The following is an 18,580-nucleotide window of genomic DNA, read 5'->3' on the forward strand; positions in this document are numbered from 1 at the left end:
TAATTTGATTATTTCAGCTAAATTGCCCCAACCCGCTAATAAGCTATTATTTTCCATTGGAGATTCATTGCTTCATTTATAATACCCACGGCGTCGGACCTTTCTTTATATCATGATTGGGATGTGGGTGGAAAGTCTAAATTTGTTTGTTTTAATTGCAAGGAATCTGTGACCATTCGATTTTAGATGTGTAGTGGGTGATTCGCAAATCCGTACAATAGCTTGCAAACCACACGTATCAGATAAATATACTGAATACAACAAAGTGGTTCACACAAAAAAGATTTTTATGAGATATGAAAATGTCAACATATTGCACATCCTAGATGTGTATCTTGGAGTGTAGTCAGTTAGGCTTTAACTTTGTTATGATTTGGGAGTTGGGAATGTCCAATATATTTTCAATTGGAAAATTTAATTTAATTTAAATGGGCCGAATCTGTTTTCAGTAAAAATAATTACCATATATGATGAAAGGCAAGCCCATAATCTTTCTAGGCCCATATAATATTTGTAAAATTAATACTTCTGCTTTTCAATAGATTAAATTAATATATATAGGGACACATCTGCACCCTGTTAAACCCTGGCGAACGCAGTTTTACGTGCGGAGCAGCCGCTCAGACTTCAGAGCTTCCAACTTTGCTCAATGGGGAAACGACGTCGTGAGGCGGAATCCGATTGTGCGGTGCCATCGACGGCGGAGTACAACACAGTTTTTGTCGACACCAGCCTCGACACGCACCTCGTTATGCTAGTGTCGGATTCAGACACGGTGTTGGATTTCAAAAGTGAGTATTCGGTTTTGTTTTATGTGCTAGCAAACTTATGCAGTTTTCGTTCGTTTTAACTTGGTTAGTCTGAGTGGCGTTGAGGGATTGTGTATTGTAGATCGTTTTGGGTTAAGCTGGATGATTTAATCTCAATGTCAGGCTGAATTCAGGAGTTAGATGACAGTGAAGAAATTTAGCTGATTTACATCTTTTTATTGTTTAATTTAATTACATCCGGGATTATGAAAGATTACAGCCTCTCGTGGTTAGAGAAAATCTGAGAAGGGAAACGTAATATATTTAATGCAACAAGTTTAGCTGATTAATATTATGTGCGGGATCATTTGTCGCTGAAATCATGGATTGGACGTTTTCTAATTTGAAACACATTTGTGATAGTGAAACTTTTTCAATAAATTGTGTTTCGTGAAGTTCTTTATCTGCTTATCTTTTAGAATGCTTTAGACTATCTCATTTTTGCACGATTTACAGGAAAGTTAATGCAGGAACATGCTAAGTGTTTTCCAAACAATGGGGAGATTTGGATTCAATCTTTGAAGGTATATATGTAGCTAGTTTATTTATTGATTCTAACATGTCGTGCTATTGAGTTTTTGAACTTTGATTATACTTTATTTCTTGATTCTAATTTTTTTTTTATTACTTTGATAGGTAAAGCGAAAAGGGAATTTTTATCATATCCCAGACTTCATGCTTGTCTGTAGTGCATTACATGGGGTAAAAGGAAATTGGTTTCTTTCAGCTGATGCATCAGGCTCTTTGGAGTGTTACACAGACCAGAAAGCCTCTGAGTGTGACAGAAAAGACCATTGTGGAGTTATTTCCTCTGATCCAAACAAGATACTCACCCTTACAATGTCTCTGCCAGATTGTGTTACGGAAGAAAATATAGTTTCGGCGATGACTGGGAGGCAGAAGGTTGAGAAATATTCTGAAAGGACTGCAGAATTTTGGAAAACTGATTCCTTAGAAAATTCTTTATCAACTAGATCTCCAGCCAAGAAGAAGCGCAAAATGAAGTACCATGAAGTTGTATTGCCTAGTCCTACTTTAGAAGATCAAGACACCCAGTTCCATGCATCTGGCGAAGAAACTCTGCAACCTGTTCTTGCCGGATGCAGAACTGACGCGGCTGAAGAAACTCCAAAAATTATGCCTGATTGTGTGGAGGAAACGGGTGAGGATGAATGTGTGAGGTATGATCCATCCACTATGGAGTGCAGTGGTGTTGTGGGATCTTCCATAGTTGCCACAGTTACAGATGCATCCAAACAGAAGAAGATTAAAAGAAAAAAGAAACTGCCTCGTGATCAAGTGATCGAGACGACACTCTCTTCTTCAGATTATTGCAAAGAATATAAAAACTTCTTCTCCAATACTGCAGTTTATACTGGGAATGTTGACATGTCCGAACTTTCTGGAATTCCCGACAATGTGTGTGATAACAATATTGAAGCACCTTGTCCTTTAAAGGGTAAGCAATCTAATGAAATAACACTGAATATTCTTGTTACTAAATTCTATTTATCCTTTTATTGTGGTCACAAGGGTACTGTTTTCCTTTGGTGATTACTCTATTGTCAAATTTTCTTAGGCACAAACATGAAGCAACCTGAAAATTACCATCCGGCATTAAAAACTGACAACCTCGATCAGTTCTTGGAAATCAAAGTCAAAGGAAAAGCATCTTATTCAACAAATGTTGCTCGTATGGTTGATGGCAAAGACAAGGAAACCGATCAGCCTGATCTTGATGATGAACAAAAGGTGTCATCTCAGAGCCACGATCAAGTGCTATTGCAGTCTGAAAATTTAGGAACTTCGGATGAGCATGAAGCACATGGAAATACCATGGAGTCAGTTCTAGCTGATGATTATCGAGGTGCCAATGAAGAGATGGGATGTGGCAGTAGAAGTAAAGCGAAGCCAAAGAAACATGGAGGAAAAATTTGTTATGATGCAGATGGCGAACTTTCTGAAAATGTCATGCATTTGGCTCCTTTAACTTCGCCAAGTCTAGAATTGAATATTCTAAAACATTATGAGACTTCAAGAACTGATAACCCCTTGCCTACCACTGATACTTACTTGAATGTGGGAAATAAAAATGATAGAGATTCGTCTGCGAATCAACAGTCATTCTTGAACCAGTGCGAGTTTGATGTTAGCACCAAAGAAGCAAACTCATCAGCTAAATTGATGGATGCTAATGGTGCATTGGAAGGTATTAAATCTATTGGCAATGATGGTAAGAAAAAGAGGTTCCAAAAGGCTGCTGCAATTCTTCAGGATATTTCTGATGTGGAACTTAAAACCAAGCAGAGTGGTAGTACTGGACCCATTACTAGAATTAGTAAGTCTAGAAAAAAGGATGAAAAAAGAGAATTGTCTATTAACCATGATCTTGAAGTGATGCTGCCATCATACAAAAATACTTCTGCATCTGCTGATCCAGTTGTAACACCAAAAATAGGCTCGCCATCAAGGTTGTTAGATACAAATAATCTGGAGGAATCTGAAATCTCTTGCAACAGTAGGAAGAAGAAGGCCAAGAAATTTGATGACAGCAATCTGGGCAAGTCAGCCGTGAAGCAGACTGGCAGGAAAGCAATGAATCAACCTGATTTAATTGAAGAACAGAGGGAGGTGTCTCTGAGCCATGACCCAGTACCGATAGAGTTTGAAAAGTTGGGAACTTCAGATTGGCATGAAGCAGGTGGAAATATTAGGGAATCAGCCCAGCCCAATGCATTTTCATGTACTGTAGGAGAGATGGGACATGACTTTAAGAAAAAAAAGATGGCCAAGAAGTCTCAAGGTAAAATACATGATGAGACTGATGGTGAACATTCAGATAATGACATACATTTGACTCCTATTGCAGCGCCAAATCTTGATCTGAAATTATGGAACGATCCTGAGACTAAAAGAACCTATAACATCTTGCCCACTGCTGAACCTGACATGGATGTGGGAACTAGACAAGATGGAAATTTATTGGTGAGCCACGAAATTGGGATGAATCAGCCTGAGGCAGGTGTTGCCATTATAGAACCAAAACTTCCGTCCAGATTGAACCATGCTTCAGGTGCATCTGACGACACACATAATAATCACAATAAAAGGAAGAAAAAGAAAACCAAAAAGAGTGATGGAAAAATTCAAGACACTTCATATCGGGTGAATGAGCCTCAGAAAGCTATAGGCGATGATACGCTGCATCACGATTTGGAAGTGATGCCTCCTTCATCCAGCAAAGCTTCAGGATATGTGGATCCAGAATTAAAGTCAAATGGATCAGGATTTACAACTAAATTATTGGATGTAAATATGGTTGAGGAACTTAAAACATCCAAAGGTCATAGGAGAAAGAAGAGCGTCAAGAATTCCGCTAATACAGTTATGGACAACTCAGACATGGATCCTGCAAATCATGGCACGAGTGGCTCTTCAGCTGTTGTGCTTTGTTCACAAACCGATAATTTCCCAGAAGAAACTGACACAGGAGAAAATATCTCGTTTCATAAAGTAATGGATGTCCAGATGAAAATGTTGGATGATTCGGCTGCAGACTCTGAAAGGAAAGTTGGCGATGCGGCTATGAAAGAGTCAGACTCCATGAAATTGACTCAAACTATGAAAGATGTTGGCATTTGTGAGCAAAGAATGGAGAAAAAGGACCATAATTCTGCTGGTGATTGCCTTACAGTTCCTTCTGTCATTGAAAATGAAAATCAGGTGAACCGTTTGGAGCCCAATCGGGCACATAACAGTATTGAGATTGTATGTGTCAAGGATAAAAAAGCTAAAAAGAAAATGAAAAGACATCTTATCGTGTCAGATTGCTTAGAAAACATACCAATAAAGGAACAAGAAGTTGGAGTTGAAGAGTACTCAACCACAGAAAAAGCTAACAATTTTTTAGACTTCGAACAGGGATGCCAAAATGTTGACTCCCGTGTGTTGTCTCATAAAAGTGAAAAAAACCTTGGGGAGATTCAATTTACAGATGCTCGTACTGATAATCTGGTAAGACAGGTGGAAGATAAAGATGAAGGGGTCAACTTCAAGCACTATTTTTTATCTGGCCAAAAACAGGATAAAGCTGCTTATGTTGACAAGGTTAAAAAAACACTCAAGTCAAGTGAAGAGATGAAAACTGTGAAAAAGGTTAAGAAGCGTGGTTTACCTTCTGTAAGCACCTCAACTGAATTACATAACTCAGCCAAGTTATCTGAAAACAAGGACGTTAAAGAGAAATCTCACGTGAGGTGCTCTACTGGCAGGAAAGATGGGGACTTTACAGTATCCTTGAAAGTTTCTGACAATGAGATGATAGATTCTAGTCCTACTGAGATTCGTGGGATGACCACTGGCAAAAAACATAATGAAAATACTGTTGCTTCTCCATTCACAAAAGACAAGAATACACCTTTGGAGAGGTCTGTAAGAGGAAATAAAATATGGCATTCGGGTCTTGATGTATCTGATAAGGTTGAGATGAAAACTACAAAAAATAATAGCTTGTTTGCAAAAGTAGGATCACTTTTTCAGGATTGCAGTGGTGAGAGTTCTATTGATGAAAACGGGACTGCAAATTCTGATTCTAGCACCTGCAGCTCAGCTGATAGTTCATCTCAGTCAGGCTGCTCAGCAGGTGAAAGTGAATTGAGCCAGGCCTCAGATAGAAATGGTATCTGAAATCTTGATTTATTAAAAACCTTACTTAATCTAAGTAAGTGAATTCTGCTGTAGGATTGTTTATCTTTTAATTTTGGGGGAAAGTATCTTGTTATTAAGTAGAATTTGTTTTCTATAGTAGTTGAGAGGAATGTAGACGATGCCTTCTCTTTTTCTTAAGTTTTTACCACTTATTGGAGAAAAACTGTAGTGGAAATATGATTCCTGGTTCATTGAATTTCATAGCATGTTAAGGTGATAAAAACTTCTTTTAAGTATTGTTCCAACTGTATGATGAGGTGCTTGTCATCCTCAGAAGTAGAGATTCAAAATCTGTTATAGAATCGCTGTTAATGAGTACTGGCTTATCCGATTTTTTATTTTGGTGTTGATTTTAATTTGTCGCAGGTTCCAATGATGCTCAAGGAAGAGTTGCTCGTGAGAAAATGAATGCAAAGTTGGAGTAAGTTCATTATCTATTTCCAACCTCAGACCTTGTTGACCCAATTGCTCCCGATGCTATACTACTTTACGAACGCCCGGTTATGACTCGATTGTCGAGTTATCATATGGACAAAATACAAGCTTTTTTGACTGCCTGGTTCTATCCTAAAAAATACTGCTTCACCCTCTGCATCTTGCTCATTTCTTTTAGGCAGTTTTTTTTAATATGGTCAATATTTTGTCCTACTTACATGTCTCTCAAAGGTGTTAGACATTTGTTGTGTGATGGGAACGACAAAGTTTTTCTTTTTCTTGGCTGAATTTTATCATCCATATTTTTTTATGTCAGATCTCAAAAAACCAATGAATGCCTTGTATTCAATTTATCTTGCTTTCATCTGATGATGTTCTTGATATAACACTCATCTACTCACAACTAGCTTTGTCTACTGCAACAGCCTTTCTACCTCAAACGAGATGACATTGGATATGATTCTCAGAAGCTCAAAGCGTTTCAAGAAAGCCAAGCTGATAGCCTCTCAAAACGAACTTGAGCAGATCAATAGCCAGATGGAATTTGTTCCTGATAGTCAGCCAATTAACGAATGAAGTATCCTTTGTATTCTTAAACCGATGGACGATAGGATTTCCAGCATCACTCCATTACATCTATGTGGTGTTTGTTTATGTCAATTATGGTAAATGAAAACCACCGTGCTGCCAAATATGTGATTTTGAATGCTCAGATGCAGCTCAAAATTTTGACAACTATCAGTATGACGAAGTTGTATTTGTTACGAATTAACCCCTTAAATTTGGGTTGAAATACCATCATTTCCTGGCTGTTCCGTTGATTGATGGCGGCACTTCTTTTTTTTTTTTTTTTCCTTCAGGAAGAAAACATATCTCCATCTCTGAAAATCCTGACTTTTTCCTCTGAAAGTTGAAATTTTCGAATTTTTTTAATGCAAATTGCAGATACGAGAAACCCAGAAAATTATTGAAGGACACAAGATTGGAGAAATGAAAAATAATTTTTCTACACCATTTATCTTCAATTAAACGCCAACTTCATTTACAAATATCAAAATATAAGAAACTTCTCTCACTTGTCCGATCCACTGAGATCGAGTTGTGACAATAAATTGAATAACATTTGGAAATAAACACACACACGTAAGAATATGCTGATATTGTATGTTTTTTATATTCTAAACACAAGAAACAGATCTTAGTTAAAATCAGATTCAATCATCAGCCAAAAATTCCATGAACAGAATTCTAACACTTACATGAAATACATGCAGAATAATGTTTAAACTTTAACCCTTTTATTTCCTCATTTTGATCTCATCTTGTTGATCTGATTTAAAGCTGGTATCAAAATATTGTACAGCACCCAAAGAATAGCTGGAGTCACAACAAGCAGCAATAGCTGCCCTCTATTGTCACTCGTCGCCTCAGTCACGGCGGCGATTTCTCCGGCAGAAGCCTCCGCAGAGTTTAAAAAGCCCGAGGTAGATAGCCCGACAAGCCCGAGCCCAATTATCACCCCTTTACTGTTCCTCATCTTGTTCATCTGATTGAAGGCTGGCTTCTGTATGTTGTACAGTAACCAGAGCACTGCAGGGACTAATGGGATCAAAAGCACCAGTCCACGATCGTCGTCGTCGGCTAACTCCACCAACTGCTGGGCGGCGAAGGCCGGGTTAACGGCGGAAAGGGAGGAGAAAAGCAGACCAGCTGTGAGTGCTGTGGTGGTATGTTGTGGAGATGGGCTAGTGGCGAGGCCTTTAGGTAAGGTTGCCATGGGGAGAAAGGAGAATACTGGTTTTGTGGGCTTGAAGTCGACGTTTCTTGCGTAGAGGCATCGGGTGTTGAGAACTGTAGTCATTGATGTGGCCATTGTGTTTCTTGATGTTTGAGTGTAATTGGTTCTTGTGAAGTGGAATCAAAGCAAAGTGATCAGTGAAATATTGGCCTCATATTATCATATACCCGTACTATGCTTCCCTTATCACTACCAATTCCTCCTCTTTTTTTCTTTTTTTTTTTTAAGATCAACACCCTGTATAAATTGGGAAAAAAAAAAAGAAGAAAAAATCTAATTTAAAATCACATATATTTAAGATATGACGTTTTTAAAAATCAGATATAAAACCCATTCCAAAAAAATATATATATCAGACTTAAAACTTTATCTGATCTTGATTTTTCAAAATAAAAGGGTGTAAAGCCTATTAATTTTATTAAAGACTCTTCAAATAAGTTCAACCAATATGTTCAAATATATTATAATTAAGTGAGAAAATGAGAAGTGGAGACTACACAATGGATGAGTTCAAATCAAGATTACCTACAATTTAATGTGGACTTGTTTTCTTGATGATTAAAACTTTTTTTTTTTTTGCATAATTGGGAAATGAGATGTTTTGATGTGGTTTTCATAATAAGAAAATTGTTGGGTTATTCAAAGTATATTCTTATGTTCCTCTCTACGTCACTGTCTTGAGTCATTCAATTGCCAATTTAGCCGATGATTTGTTAGGTATACAATTTTTTTGGGAAGTTGGGACTTATGGTCAAACAATTAAGTATTTTAATCTCAAGTGGAACATTTTTCGATACTATTTTAGATTTGAATGTGGAAATAATTTATATTAATTCAAAGATAATGTTTTGAGTACTCAAATTTTCATGCATATCAAAATAAAAATTACTTTACTATATTATTTTTTTAATAGCAAATCTCTTTTCATACTATCTATTATATTCTATAATTTCAATTTCAAAAATTAATTTTACTATTTCAATAAAAAAATTGATAAATTTCATTATAAAATTTAAAAAAACATATTTTTTTTTCCTATTTTTGCTCATAGTGTGTGTCACAACTCATTGGTTTTAATTATGTGTGACTAATATAATAAATTTTGGATACATATTTTATTATTTATGGATAATATGTTACAATGGAAAATTATATTTTGTGAAATGTTTGTTTTTTCCTATCCTTTTCAAAAATTTGTACAAAAAATCACTAATGCTGAAATAAGAAGTTAGACACAAAACTAGATTGAGAAAAAAATTTACGAGGATAAAACCCGAAATTGCGATCTTCTGATGAGTATTGAATAAATTTTAAACTAACGCAATTGTCAGTAAACCATACTATTACTTAAGTAAATGACATTGTTAAAATGTTCACTATCTCTACCAACTTATACACGATCTCGTGTGTTGAAAATTTATTATTCATACATTTATGTATCATTCGTGAGATAGGTAGGGCCACCCCATAGTGGGGCTTACATTTTTTTTATTTAAAATTGTAGTAATTGTATCAATTTTTTTAAAAATTTAAAATGGTGGTCGCCTTTTTATATTTTTGCTCATATTTTTTCGTAAAAAAAAACATATTTCTTTTTTAAAAAAAACTTAATTTTTCATCGTGTCATTCTTCCGTGTTGCATTTGGTGTTTTTTTTTTATTTTAATTGATTTGGTTTTTGGTGTTTGAGATTATATAATCTTATAATTTGTTTATGTGGATCTTAGACTGTTTTTTACTTAATTCGATTATAATTATTTATTTCATCTGTTAGTATTTAAATTATAATTTGTATTTGTTTTATGATAAAAATCAATTATTTACGCTTATTTATTTTGATGATTTATATTATGCTTGTATTATATATAGATTCATAACCGACTCTTGAGATTAGGCCTAGGAAATTTAATTAATCAAGTTCTTTTTTAGTTTATAAATGGTATTTTTTATAAGGCAAAAACTTGTGTGAGACGGTCTCACGGGTCGTATTTGTGAGACGGATCTCTTATTTGGGTCATCCATGAAAAAGTATTACTTTTTATTCTAAAGATATTACTTTTTATTGTGAATATGAGTAGGATTGATCCGTCTCACAGATTAAGATACGTGTAAATATCTAGGATATATGTGTACCCAAATCGGATAAAAGATATTGGTCAAACAAGTGCATGAGGAGAGTGGCATTGACCTTTATTGTGAGTGTTAAATTCCTTTTGTAAAGTTCCTTCGAGAGGCTCCACGTTTGTTTGTGGATTCACTATATAAACATACAGGAGGCGTATGTGCGTGTATCATGTTCTGGGTGAACAGATATTTTTAACTTTTAAGGTAAGCCCTTCTCCCCTCCCAACTTGTTCCAAAATCCCAACTTTCTGAGAGATTATTTATCAAAGTGGTTTCTAGGGCTTCAAGAATTCGGATTCTTACCGGGGGGAGAAACACGAGAAGAAGATGTCGTTTTTCTTGTATTCAATCGGCCCAAATTTAGTTGTATCTCCATTTCCAGGCCGAACGAGAACTCCGAGCCCTGTTCTACCTGGAAACCGTTTCAGTGATTTCAAGATTCAGAGACCCTATTTGAGGGGCAGTCTTGGGGTGACCCGTTTTGGATTGGGTCAGGTTCCATTTCCTGACCCGGACAATACTGAGCTGGTGATTAAGGACTTGTTTGGGAGAGTTGAAGGGTTTCTTTATACTATTGCTGATTCTGCTGTTAGTAATTCTTTAGATACAGTTGATGGAGCTGCTACTACAAAGCAGAGTAGTGACTGGCTTTCTGGGATTACTAATGCCATGGAGGCCGTGTTGAAGGTTTGTTCAAGTTTTGATTGTTAAATTTGTTGTCTTATGTCTAGAAATTTATGGACGGAAAAAGTTTTGATTTTTGTTTGTTTTCCTTCTTTTTGTACATGAAATGTGAACGTGATTGTTTGGACATGAGCTATATAGAGGTGAGTTGAAACATAAAGTTGTGAACTTGTGCAAATAAAAGTTGTTTTGGTTTATTGGAGAGGAAGTTGGGGTTTTTTAGAAGGTATGTGGAAGGATTAGAGGTTTTCTTTTTGGGTCAATGAACTCTTGATTTGATGGTACTGTTTGGATTTTTAAGCTTTATGTACAATAATTTTAAGCTTGCTGGAGAAGGATTTGGTTCATTGAGGGGACTGTGTTCTCTGTCATTCAAGTATTTGTATTGATAAAACAAATTTAATCTGAATCAACGCCAAATGCATCACTTCTAGCCATTGGGTTATTGAGTATTAAAAGAAAATCATTTCGTGTTAACGTCTTACACGTGTTGCTGGTTACCTTATTGATTAGAAAAAGCCTATTTCTTTTTTTAAACTTTAATTAAAGTTTTTTTGTATCTCAGGTTCTGAAAGATGGACTTTCTACTCTACACGTTCCCTACGCATATGGTTTTGCAATCATCTTACTGACCGTACTTGTTAAAGCTGCCACATTTCCTTTGACAAAGAAACAGGTTACTTCATTCTGCTATCTGGCTTATGATTTTGAAACAAATTTTGTGTATGAAGTCACTTTGTTTGCTGATGATTAGTCTCTCTGAGTGAAATGTATTCCCACTTTGCCTTTGTGGCTCACTGGCTTTTAAGCAATCTTCACTAAGTGCTTTCTGAAACTGTGATGTTCAGGTGGAATCAACGATGGCAATGCAGTCTTTGGCACCTCAAATTAAGGCTATTCAGGAACGGTATGCAGGGGATCAGGTCACTATTTGTCCTTCTTACTTCTGAGTATCATTATTTTGTTATTAAAATAGTGAACCTGTTAATTTTCTTTTTAATGGTTAAAAATGTAGATGGCTAGATCAGTAGATCATTATATTTATTAAAGCTTATTCGATGAAAGTTGATTGTCCTAACAGTATTTGTTAATGGTTATTCGATGCAGGTTGACTGACAGTATTTTGGCACTTGACTCTCAACCAGTAAATTTTTCCTTCGATGCCTATTGTCATTTTCTTTTTGTTGCTGTCTTTGCAGGAGAGGATTCAACTCGAAACGGCTCGATTATATAAATTAGCTGGTATAAATCCACTCGCAGGTACTAAACTGAATGCCAGACCTATTATAAAATTTTACAATATCACTATGTTTAGCATACTCAATTCTCCCGTACATTATATAATTATTCTTGTATTTAACATTGAATTGTTTGCTATTTTTACCATTACATTCATACTCTGTGGTTCTGAATTTCTTTCCCTTCTTCGTTTTGTTTGGTTCAGGATGTCTTCCTACACTTGCCACGATCCCAATATGGATTGGTCTTTATAGAGCGCTCTCAAATGTGGCAGATGAGGTAAATTTCTCCGCCAACCAATCCAACCCTACTTCCTCTTCTTCTTTTTTTTTTTCAAATTATTTTTCTACTTTTATCTACTCACCATACCCTGCAATGTTTGTCTTGATTGGAATCTTGATGTAATATAAAGGGACTTTTAACCGAAGGTTTCTTCTGGATACCCTCTCTGTCTGGTCCAACGACCATTGCTGCGCGACAAACTGGTAGTGGCACCACTTGGCTTTTCCCATTCATCGTAAGACAATCTATCATCCTTCTCATTTTACATAAGTGGTTTAGTTACTTCAAAAATAGTTGGTTAGAATATTAACTTTAAGAAGTGTATTACTTGAGTGTTAAAAATAACCAACCTTATTTTACAAATGAGTTAAGTCCGCAGGTTGCATAGAATTTTGTAGTACTCAAATTTCTTATCGAATAGAATTACAAGAAAGTATTAGACTATTTTCTTTGTAGTTCTGTTACACCTTTCTCATAAAATCATCCATTCGGGACTTGGTACGTTGGATTGAAAATGACTGCATGCTGATGAGACATCTTTGATGTCATCTTTTTCATCTTAGGATGGTCATCCTCCACTTGGATGGTCAGATACACTGGCGTATCTCGTTTTACCTGTGCTCCTGATCGCCACTCAATACATCTCTCTACAGATTATGCAACCTCCACAGGTTGGTCTCACTGGCAATTGTCTATTTATTTAGTTATTTCTCAAATGGAAACAATAAGTTGCTCTGGCTTTTGTTATTGTTTACGTTGACATACTTCAGTATTGTATGGTGGAACTTTATATCACAACTCACTGTCTGATCAGATGGTTCACTTATTCATTTTTTTTTTCCAATTTTCTTGTGTTGCGGCTTTGAATTCTTATTTCATGACTTTCTAACATTGCTCTTTTTCATGTTTATTGAATTACTGTAATAAACTTGGGAGCCTGAATATTGAAATACTGTAAGGTTGTACTACGAATTTGTATCTGATGAGGATTTTTCTCACTTTCAGAGCAACAATCCAAACCTAAAGAATTCCCAAGCCATAACCAAATTACTACCCTTGATGATCGGCTATTTCTCTTTATCAGTTCCTTCTGGCTTAAGTCTTTACTGGTAAGCACCCAATTTTTCCATATGGTTTTCTTTACTACATAATAATAATTTGGCAGTGTGTAAATAATTTTAGGCTAACAAACAACATACTGAGTACCACTCAACAAGTTTGGCTACGGAAATTTGGTGGTGCGAAAAAACCTGTCAAGCAGATTAGTGATGACACGGTAAAGGAAGAACAATCCCAATCCTTTAAGTCAATGTCTGAAGCATCTCCCACAGCCTCTAAGGTTGTTAAGAAAGAAGAGAAGCTTACGTCAAAAGGGCTTCGTCCTGGTGAAAGGTTTAAAATTTGTGGTTTACCTAATAATCGATATTTTGTTTATGGTCAGATTATATTATTTTTGTCTTACTCGTATGTTGTCCAGGTTTAAACGATTAAAAGAGGAAGAAAACCGGAGAAGACTGCAAAGAGAGGAAGAGAAAAGCAAAAGCAAAGAAACAGTAGCTATAGAAATTCAAACAACAAATGGTAAAATAAATAAAGAAACCAGTTCACTTAATGACTTTACCGTGAATGGTGATGAGGTTGACTCAGAGGATGACAAGAAGGAAAATGACGCAATTTCAGATAGTCGTAAGAGTGAAAAAAGTGATCAGCATCTCTACGAAAATGTTGAAAAGGTACTGTTGTTGCATTCTTGGATTACATGGGTTACAAAAATAAATTTCTGCAAAATTTTGTAGGATAGAGCATATATGCCTTTATACCAGAAATTTTAGCATGCAATCGGTAATAACATAACTCAGCTATTTTAAATTGTAGAATACCCTAATGCCATGTGTCAATGATTGTACTACATAGACGAACCAAACAAGACTGAGGAAATTATCAGTCTCTCATAATCCCATTTCCCAAATAATTACTATTGTTTGCACCTTATGGAACGCGAATGCCTGATCTTGGATTTTATATCTGTTTTAGGATTGAACAAGTGGTATTGTACTAAAAGCTTTAGATGATGTCAATATCGTAATTTAAATTATTTAAGTTTACCTGTCGTATAAAGTTCACAATTCGATCTTTGTGCCACATATATAGGACATCTTAAGCTATTTCAGCTTATGATCTCTCTCTTAAGAACTTGGGTTTTGGTTTCTGAAAATGGGATTTCTGTTTTTGATCCAACTCTCCAGGAATAAGTTCTTTGCTGATATCATTAGAATTTCGGGAAGGTGCCTATAACTTTCAGGAATGACGCATAACCTAAATGTGTGTTTCTGTGGAAAAGATCACAGCCATTCAGTCAATAGAGTCTCAGAGCATCCATTTCAAAAGCTTACGGGTGTTCCTCTCGAGCCATTTCAAGAGCACTGCTTGAAATTCTACCATTCATTGTCAAATTATTTAAAGTTGGCGAAGGAGCAATGATTTTCAAGCCTTGCTTTGTTTTCAGAGAGGCGGGACGTAGATGATCATAGTGAGACACGAATACGAGGATCAACGAAGTCTGTAGAATCTATAGCAACTGTAAGTTTCGAGTAATAATAGCTTCCCATTTTTTTGCCTGTGAATTTTTTTCGTGTTGAAAGCATAGAATATAACGGTGGTAAAATATGAAAATTTTCTTACAAGCATTTTCTTTGCTGGTGGTGTTGGAATAATATATGATTGCCATTGCTTGCCGATTATGAAACCACAACCAGGATACTTTTGACTTTAGAGAACTTGAGAAAGAAACACACTTTCTATTTATAAATTATACGCTAACAGAACATGCTAATTAATGATTTTAATTCTTGTTCACCGAAGATTTGGATAACAAGTTATGCCTACCCTGGATAGCTGGACATTGGCTGGTGGAACAAATTTGTCATATACATAATTAGTACCAAGGTTCCAAGTTTTGGACGAGAACTCGGATTAAAAATTCGATTGTAACAAACTTCTCATGGTATTCATAATTAAAGATCACAGAAATTAGTATCATGATAAATTTTGCTATTCTTTATTTTGCTATTCTTTATTTTGGTTTTAATCTATTACTGAAAAATTTAACAGAGTAGAAGAAAATATTCTGCCAACTCTTATGATGCATTTGAGAAATTCCAAAAATATAAAAACAATCAGAAATTAATTTTTTTTTTTATTTCTTCCCAAATTTATCAGATAGTCAAGAGTTTACCAAAATAGGTGATTGTCAACATGTTGCATCAAATATATACGCAACTAATAGTTTGACATATCATATTATAATATATAATTGTGGTAGAGGGTGAATGGAAGTACGTTTCCAGTTTGGAGGAATGGAAAAGATTATTCATTTTGGATCAAAACATAAAATATATTAAAGTTATACTTAATTTAATAATATAAAAGCAAGGCACCAATAATGAAGGGTGAAAATGACCAACCCACCTTGCCCGTACACAATGCAGAATATTAGCAAGTCTAAGAGTAGGGAGATATTGGATAATGGACATGCAACAACCCATATTATTTGCTCTTTATTTGCTTATTTAATTAGATTATCTTGTAAATTAACGCAATAAAATTCGGTTTCTACCAATCATTTGTTAACGGTTGGTGTTAGTTCATATAATATAGATATTTATACCTCTTAAAAAACATATCGAGTTAAGAAAATATACTTATTTGGAGAGTGTTTCTCATAATGCATGGATTCGAACCAACCGACTGAGTCTAATCCAACTCTGAAATCCAAGAAATTGCAAATAAAACTATTACTTTTCTAAGGGTTTAAGGTCTTTTCGCGATTAGTTGTTTCTGTAGGCATAAATTCAATATAATCCATCATATCTTAATTTAATTTTGTATATCACAGCCTCATTTGGTAAGCATCAGTCATTAGATCACATCTCTTGATCATGTTCGATCGATTTGGTGCATCCATTTTGAATTAGAGATCCAGATCCCTTCTCACATCCTAAATTGATCGTCATCTTATGGTCCTAATTGCACCCATATACGTGTCATCAACCCTTATATCGCGACCCTTCAAATCGCAATCTAACGGTATTTAACGTTTTCCATATCACACGTCCTAGTGGCACTCAATCACTCGCCACGTGTGCACGAACTTTACTGACTGTCACGTCACCTCCCACAACGTCATCGAACCTCATTTCTACGTCGTATAATGAAAGGTTTATCAATTCTCCTCACGACGATTCGAAGTGCAAAGAGTGTCGTCAATGCATTTTTTGCGAACTTAGCGTACAAGTGTTATGCGTGGCTCGACCTTGATCGTGGGCATAGGCTCGAGCAAGTGCGCGGACTATCTGGTTGGTGTGTTGTACCTCTCTCACTATCGGTTGGCTTGGCATGGCTTGACTTGAACTAAACAATAACGCCACACACATAACTCTATACAAGGAATGTTACATTGGATAGATTTTCCAATAGATGAGATTTCATAGTTTCTTGATACAATCTTAACAAGTTTAAATTATCATTCACCTAAAATCGGTTTATAACAAATTTATATTCTAAAAATATCTACTTGAAAGGTAGATTTCAATTTTCAAGTTAATTTCGGATTTTATCGGATGAGAACCATTCAAATTAGGACTAAACACCCATTTTTTTTCCAACACATGCAATTTTCTTGATTTTTTCCCGAAATAAATGAATAGTGCTCAGATCATTGTTTTCAAACGAAAAATAATCAAATATTTAAAAATTTAAGATATTATTAGTGAGAGTTTGAAGGGAGAAAAAGGATAAAAATAAATAAATAAATAAATAAATTTCAGAAGCTCTAACACGTATTAACCAATTTTGTTCTATATTGGAGACTCATTTATTCTTGATTATACTATAAACTTAAAAGATATTATATCATCCCATCTGCTGCCTAATTGTTGTCTCACCCAAAGTCCTTACTGGATAAATCTTTAATTAATTGATCGATTACGTAATGCTTGGTGATGAGATCAATGGTTGTTGTTGCTAATGAAACCTTGAAGCTGACAGATAACAAGAGTAAAAGTTGACGCTAGTATTGAATATTATGTTCTCAAGAAGAATTTGTTCCACTCTAGAACTTTGGTGGTTAACAATATTCTCTTAAGATACAACAACTTCTCTAGTGATAACGAGTATAAATTCTCTTTCTTTAGGAAAGAAGTGTAGACAAATGAACGCATAATGTATTCAGAAAAAATTTCAGAAGAGTATGTTTTGGCATGACCTTCGATCATCCATTTAATTTTTTTAATATTCAAGTACAAGTTTCATGTTGAGTGTCTTTTGGTCAAAAAATTTGATTAACATCAAAAGATATCATTTGAAATGCATTTATATGAAAAACTTGCATCAGTTGCCAAATAGCACTTCAGATGCCTTGGGAACCACCCAAACTGCATCTGAAAAAAATCAGGCTTGGATTTGGGGTTTTCGGGTTCGGGTCAGATCGGGACATCGGGTTGGACCTGGTAGCTGACCCGAAAAATATATGATCTGTTGGGTCAGGTTGACCCGAAAATTTTAATTTTTTTTAAAAAAATATAATTAATAAATATTACCTACAATTTTATATATTGTATGTCTGGAAAAATATTTATTGTATATTTATATCATAAATTTTCATAATTTAATATTTATTTTCGAAATCGGGTTAATCGGGTTGATNTCGGGTTGTCTCAAACTCGGATTGAGCAATTTTTAAATAATATTATTACTCAACTCAACTTAATCCATCCGAAGTGACACTCTTATATGACAAAGAGTTGCATGTGATGATGCTGGCTAACAAAACAAAAAAAATTAAACTATTGATATGCTGTAAAATAACAATTTCACCCTCGGACTTGGGAGCTTGACCCACATTTATCCAGGGCTGCTTATGTCACTAAAAATTAATTAATGGGTTCTTGGAATTTGGTTGCTTCAATAAATCCAACTTGGCATAATATCTGGTTAGATGCACTCCCCTCATTTAGTCATTTATCACCACATGAAATTTACCTTCGGATTTGAATTCCACTCCATGGTCAAACTTTAAAACTATTTAAATTTGACAAAAACTTGTGTGAGACGGTCTCACGGGTCGTATTTGTGAGACGGATCTCTTATTTGGGTCATCCATAAAAAAGTATTATTTTTTATGCTAAGCGTATTACTTTTTATAGTGAATATGGGTAGGGTTGACCCGTCTCACAGATAAAGATCCGTGAGACGGTCTCACATGATACTCACTCTTTAAATTTACCATTAATTAGAGGATTCTAAAAGACATGCCCTATAAATATATGGGATGAAATAATCTGCTAAAATTGATTTTTAAAATCGTGTTATATTTTGTTCAAACAAACTTCATTTAAACGAATAACAAAACATTAGATTCATTTTTTTTAAAAAAAAAAATTATTATTTTAATCGTTTATCGGAATTACATGTCTTTCATAAGCCATTTGGTATATATATATAAA

General features: G+C 35.1%; 3 protein-coding genes across 3 annotated transcripts; 2 read left to right on the forward strand and 1 right to left on the reverse strand.

Annotated features, from left to right (window-relative positions):
• The first annotated feature begins 575 nt into the window (after window positions 1-575).
• On the forward strand, window positions 576-6,772 carry LOC140990312 (uncharacterized). The gene is made up of 6 exons (XM_073459931.1): window positions 576-791; window positions 1,266-1,333; window positions 1,446-2,268; window positions 2,389-5,487; window positions 5,883-5,937; window positions 6,377-6,772. Exons 1-6 carry the CDS (start codon window positions 650-652, stop codon window positions 6,525-6,527), a joined length of 4,338 nt encoding a protein of 1,445 aa, XP_073316032.1. The 5' UTR covers window positions 576-649; the 3' UTR covers window positions 6,528-6,772.
• A 166-nt stretch (window positions 6,773-6,938) lies between these two features.
• On the reverse strand, window positions 6,939-7,902 carry LOC140990313 (photosystem II reaction center proteins PsbY, chloroplastic-like). The gene has a single exon (XM_073459932.1). The coding sequence runs from the start codon at window positions 7,822-7,824 to the stop codon at window positions 7,258-7,260; it is 567 nt and encodes a 188-aa protein (XP_073316033.1). The 5' UTR covers window positions 7,825-7,902; the 3' UTR covers window positions 6,939-7,257.
• A 2,037-nt stretch (window positions 7,903-9,939) lies between these two features.
• Window positions 9,940-14,614, forward strand: LOC140990150 (ALBINO3-like protein 1, chloroplastic). The gene is made up of 11 exons (XM_073459727.1): window positions 9,940-10,559; window positions 11,122-11,232; window positions 11,405-11,479; window positions 11,756-11,816; window positions 12,001-12,074; window positions 12,208-12,312; window positions 12,641-12,748; window positions 13,083-13,186; window positions 13,260-13,469; window positions 13,555-13,810; window positions 14,324-14,614. The coding sequence occupies exons 1-11, from the start codon at window positions 10,200-10,202 to the stop codon at window positions 14,327-14,329; spliced, it is 1,470 nt and encodes a 489-aa protein (XP_073315828.1). The 5' UTR covers window positions 9,940-10,199; the 3' UTR covers window positions 14,330-14,614.
• The last annotated feature ends 3,966 nt before the right edge of the window (window positions 14,615-18,580 follow it).

This window comes from Primulina huaijiensis, chromosome 12 (assembly GCF_012295235.1).
Source record: "Primulina huaijiensis isolate GDHJ02 chromosome 12, ASM1229523v2, whole genome shotgun sequence".
In the NCBI taxonomy this organism is placed as follows: Eukaryota; Viridiplantae; Streptophyta; class Magnoliopsida; order Lamiales; family Gesneriaceae; genus Primulina; species Primulina huaijiensis.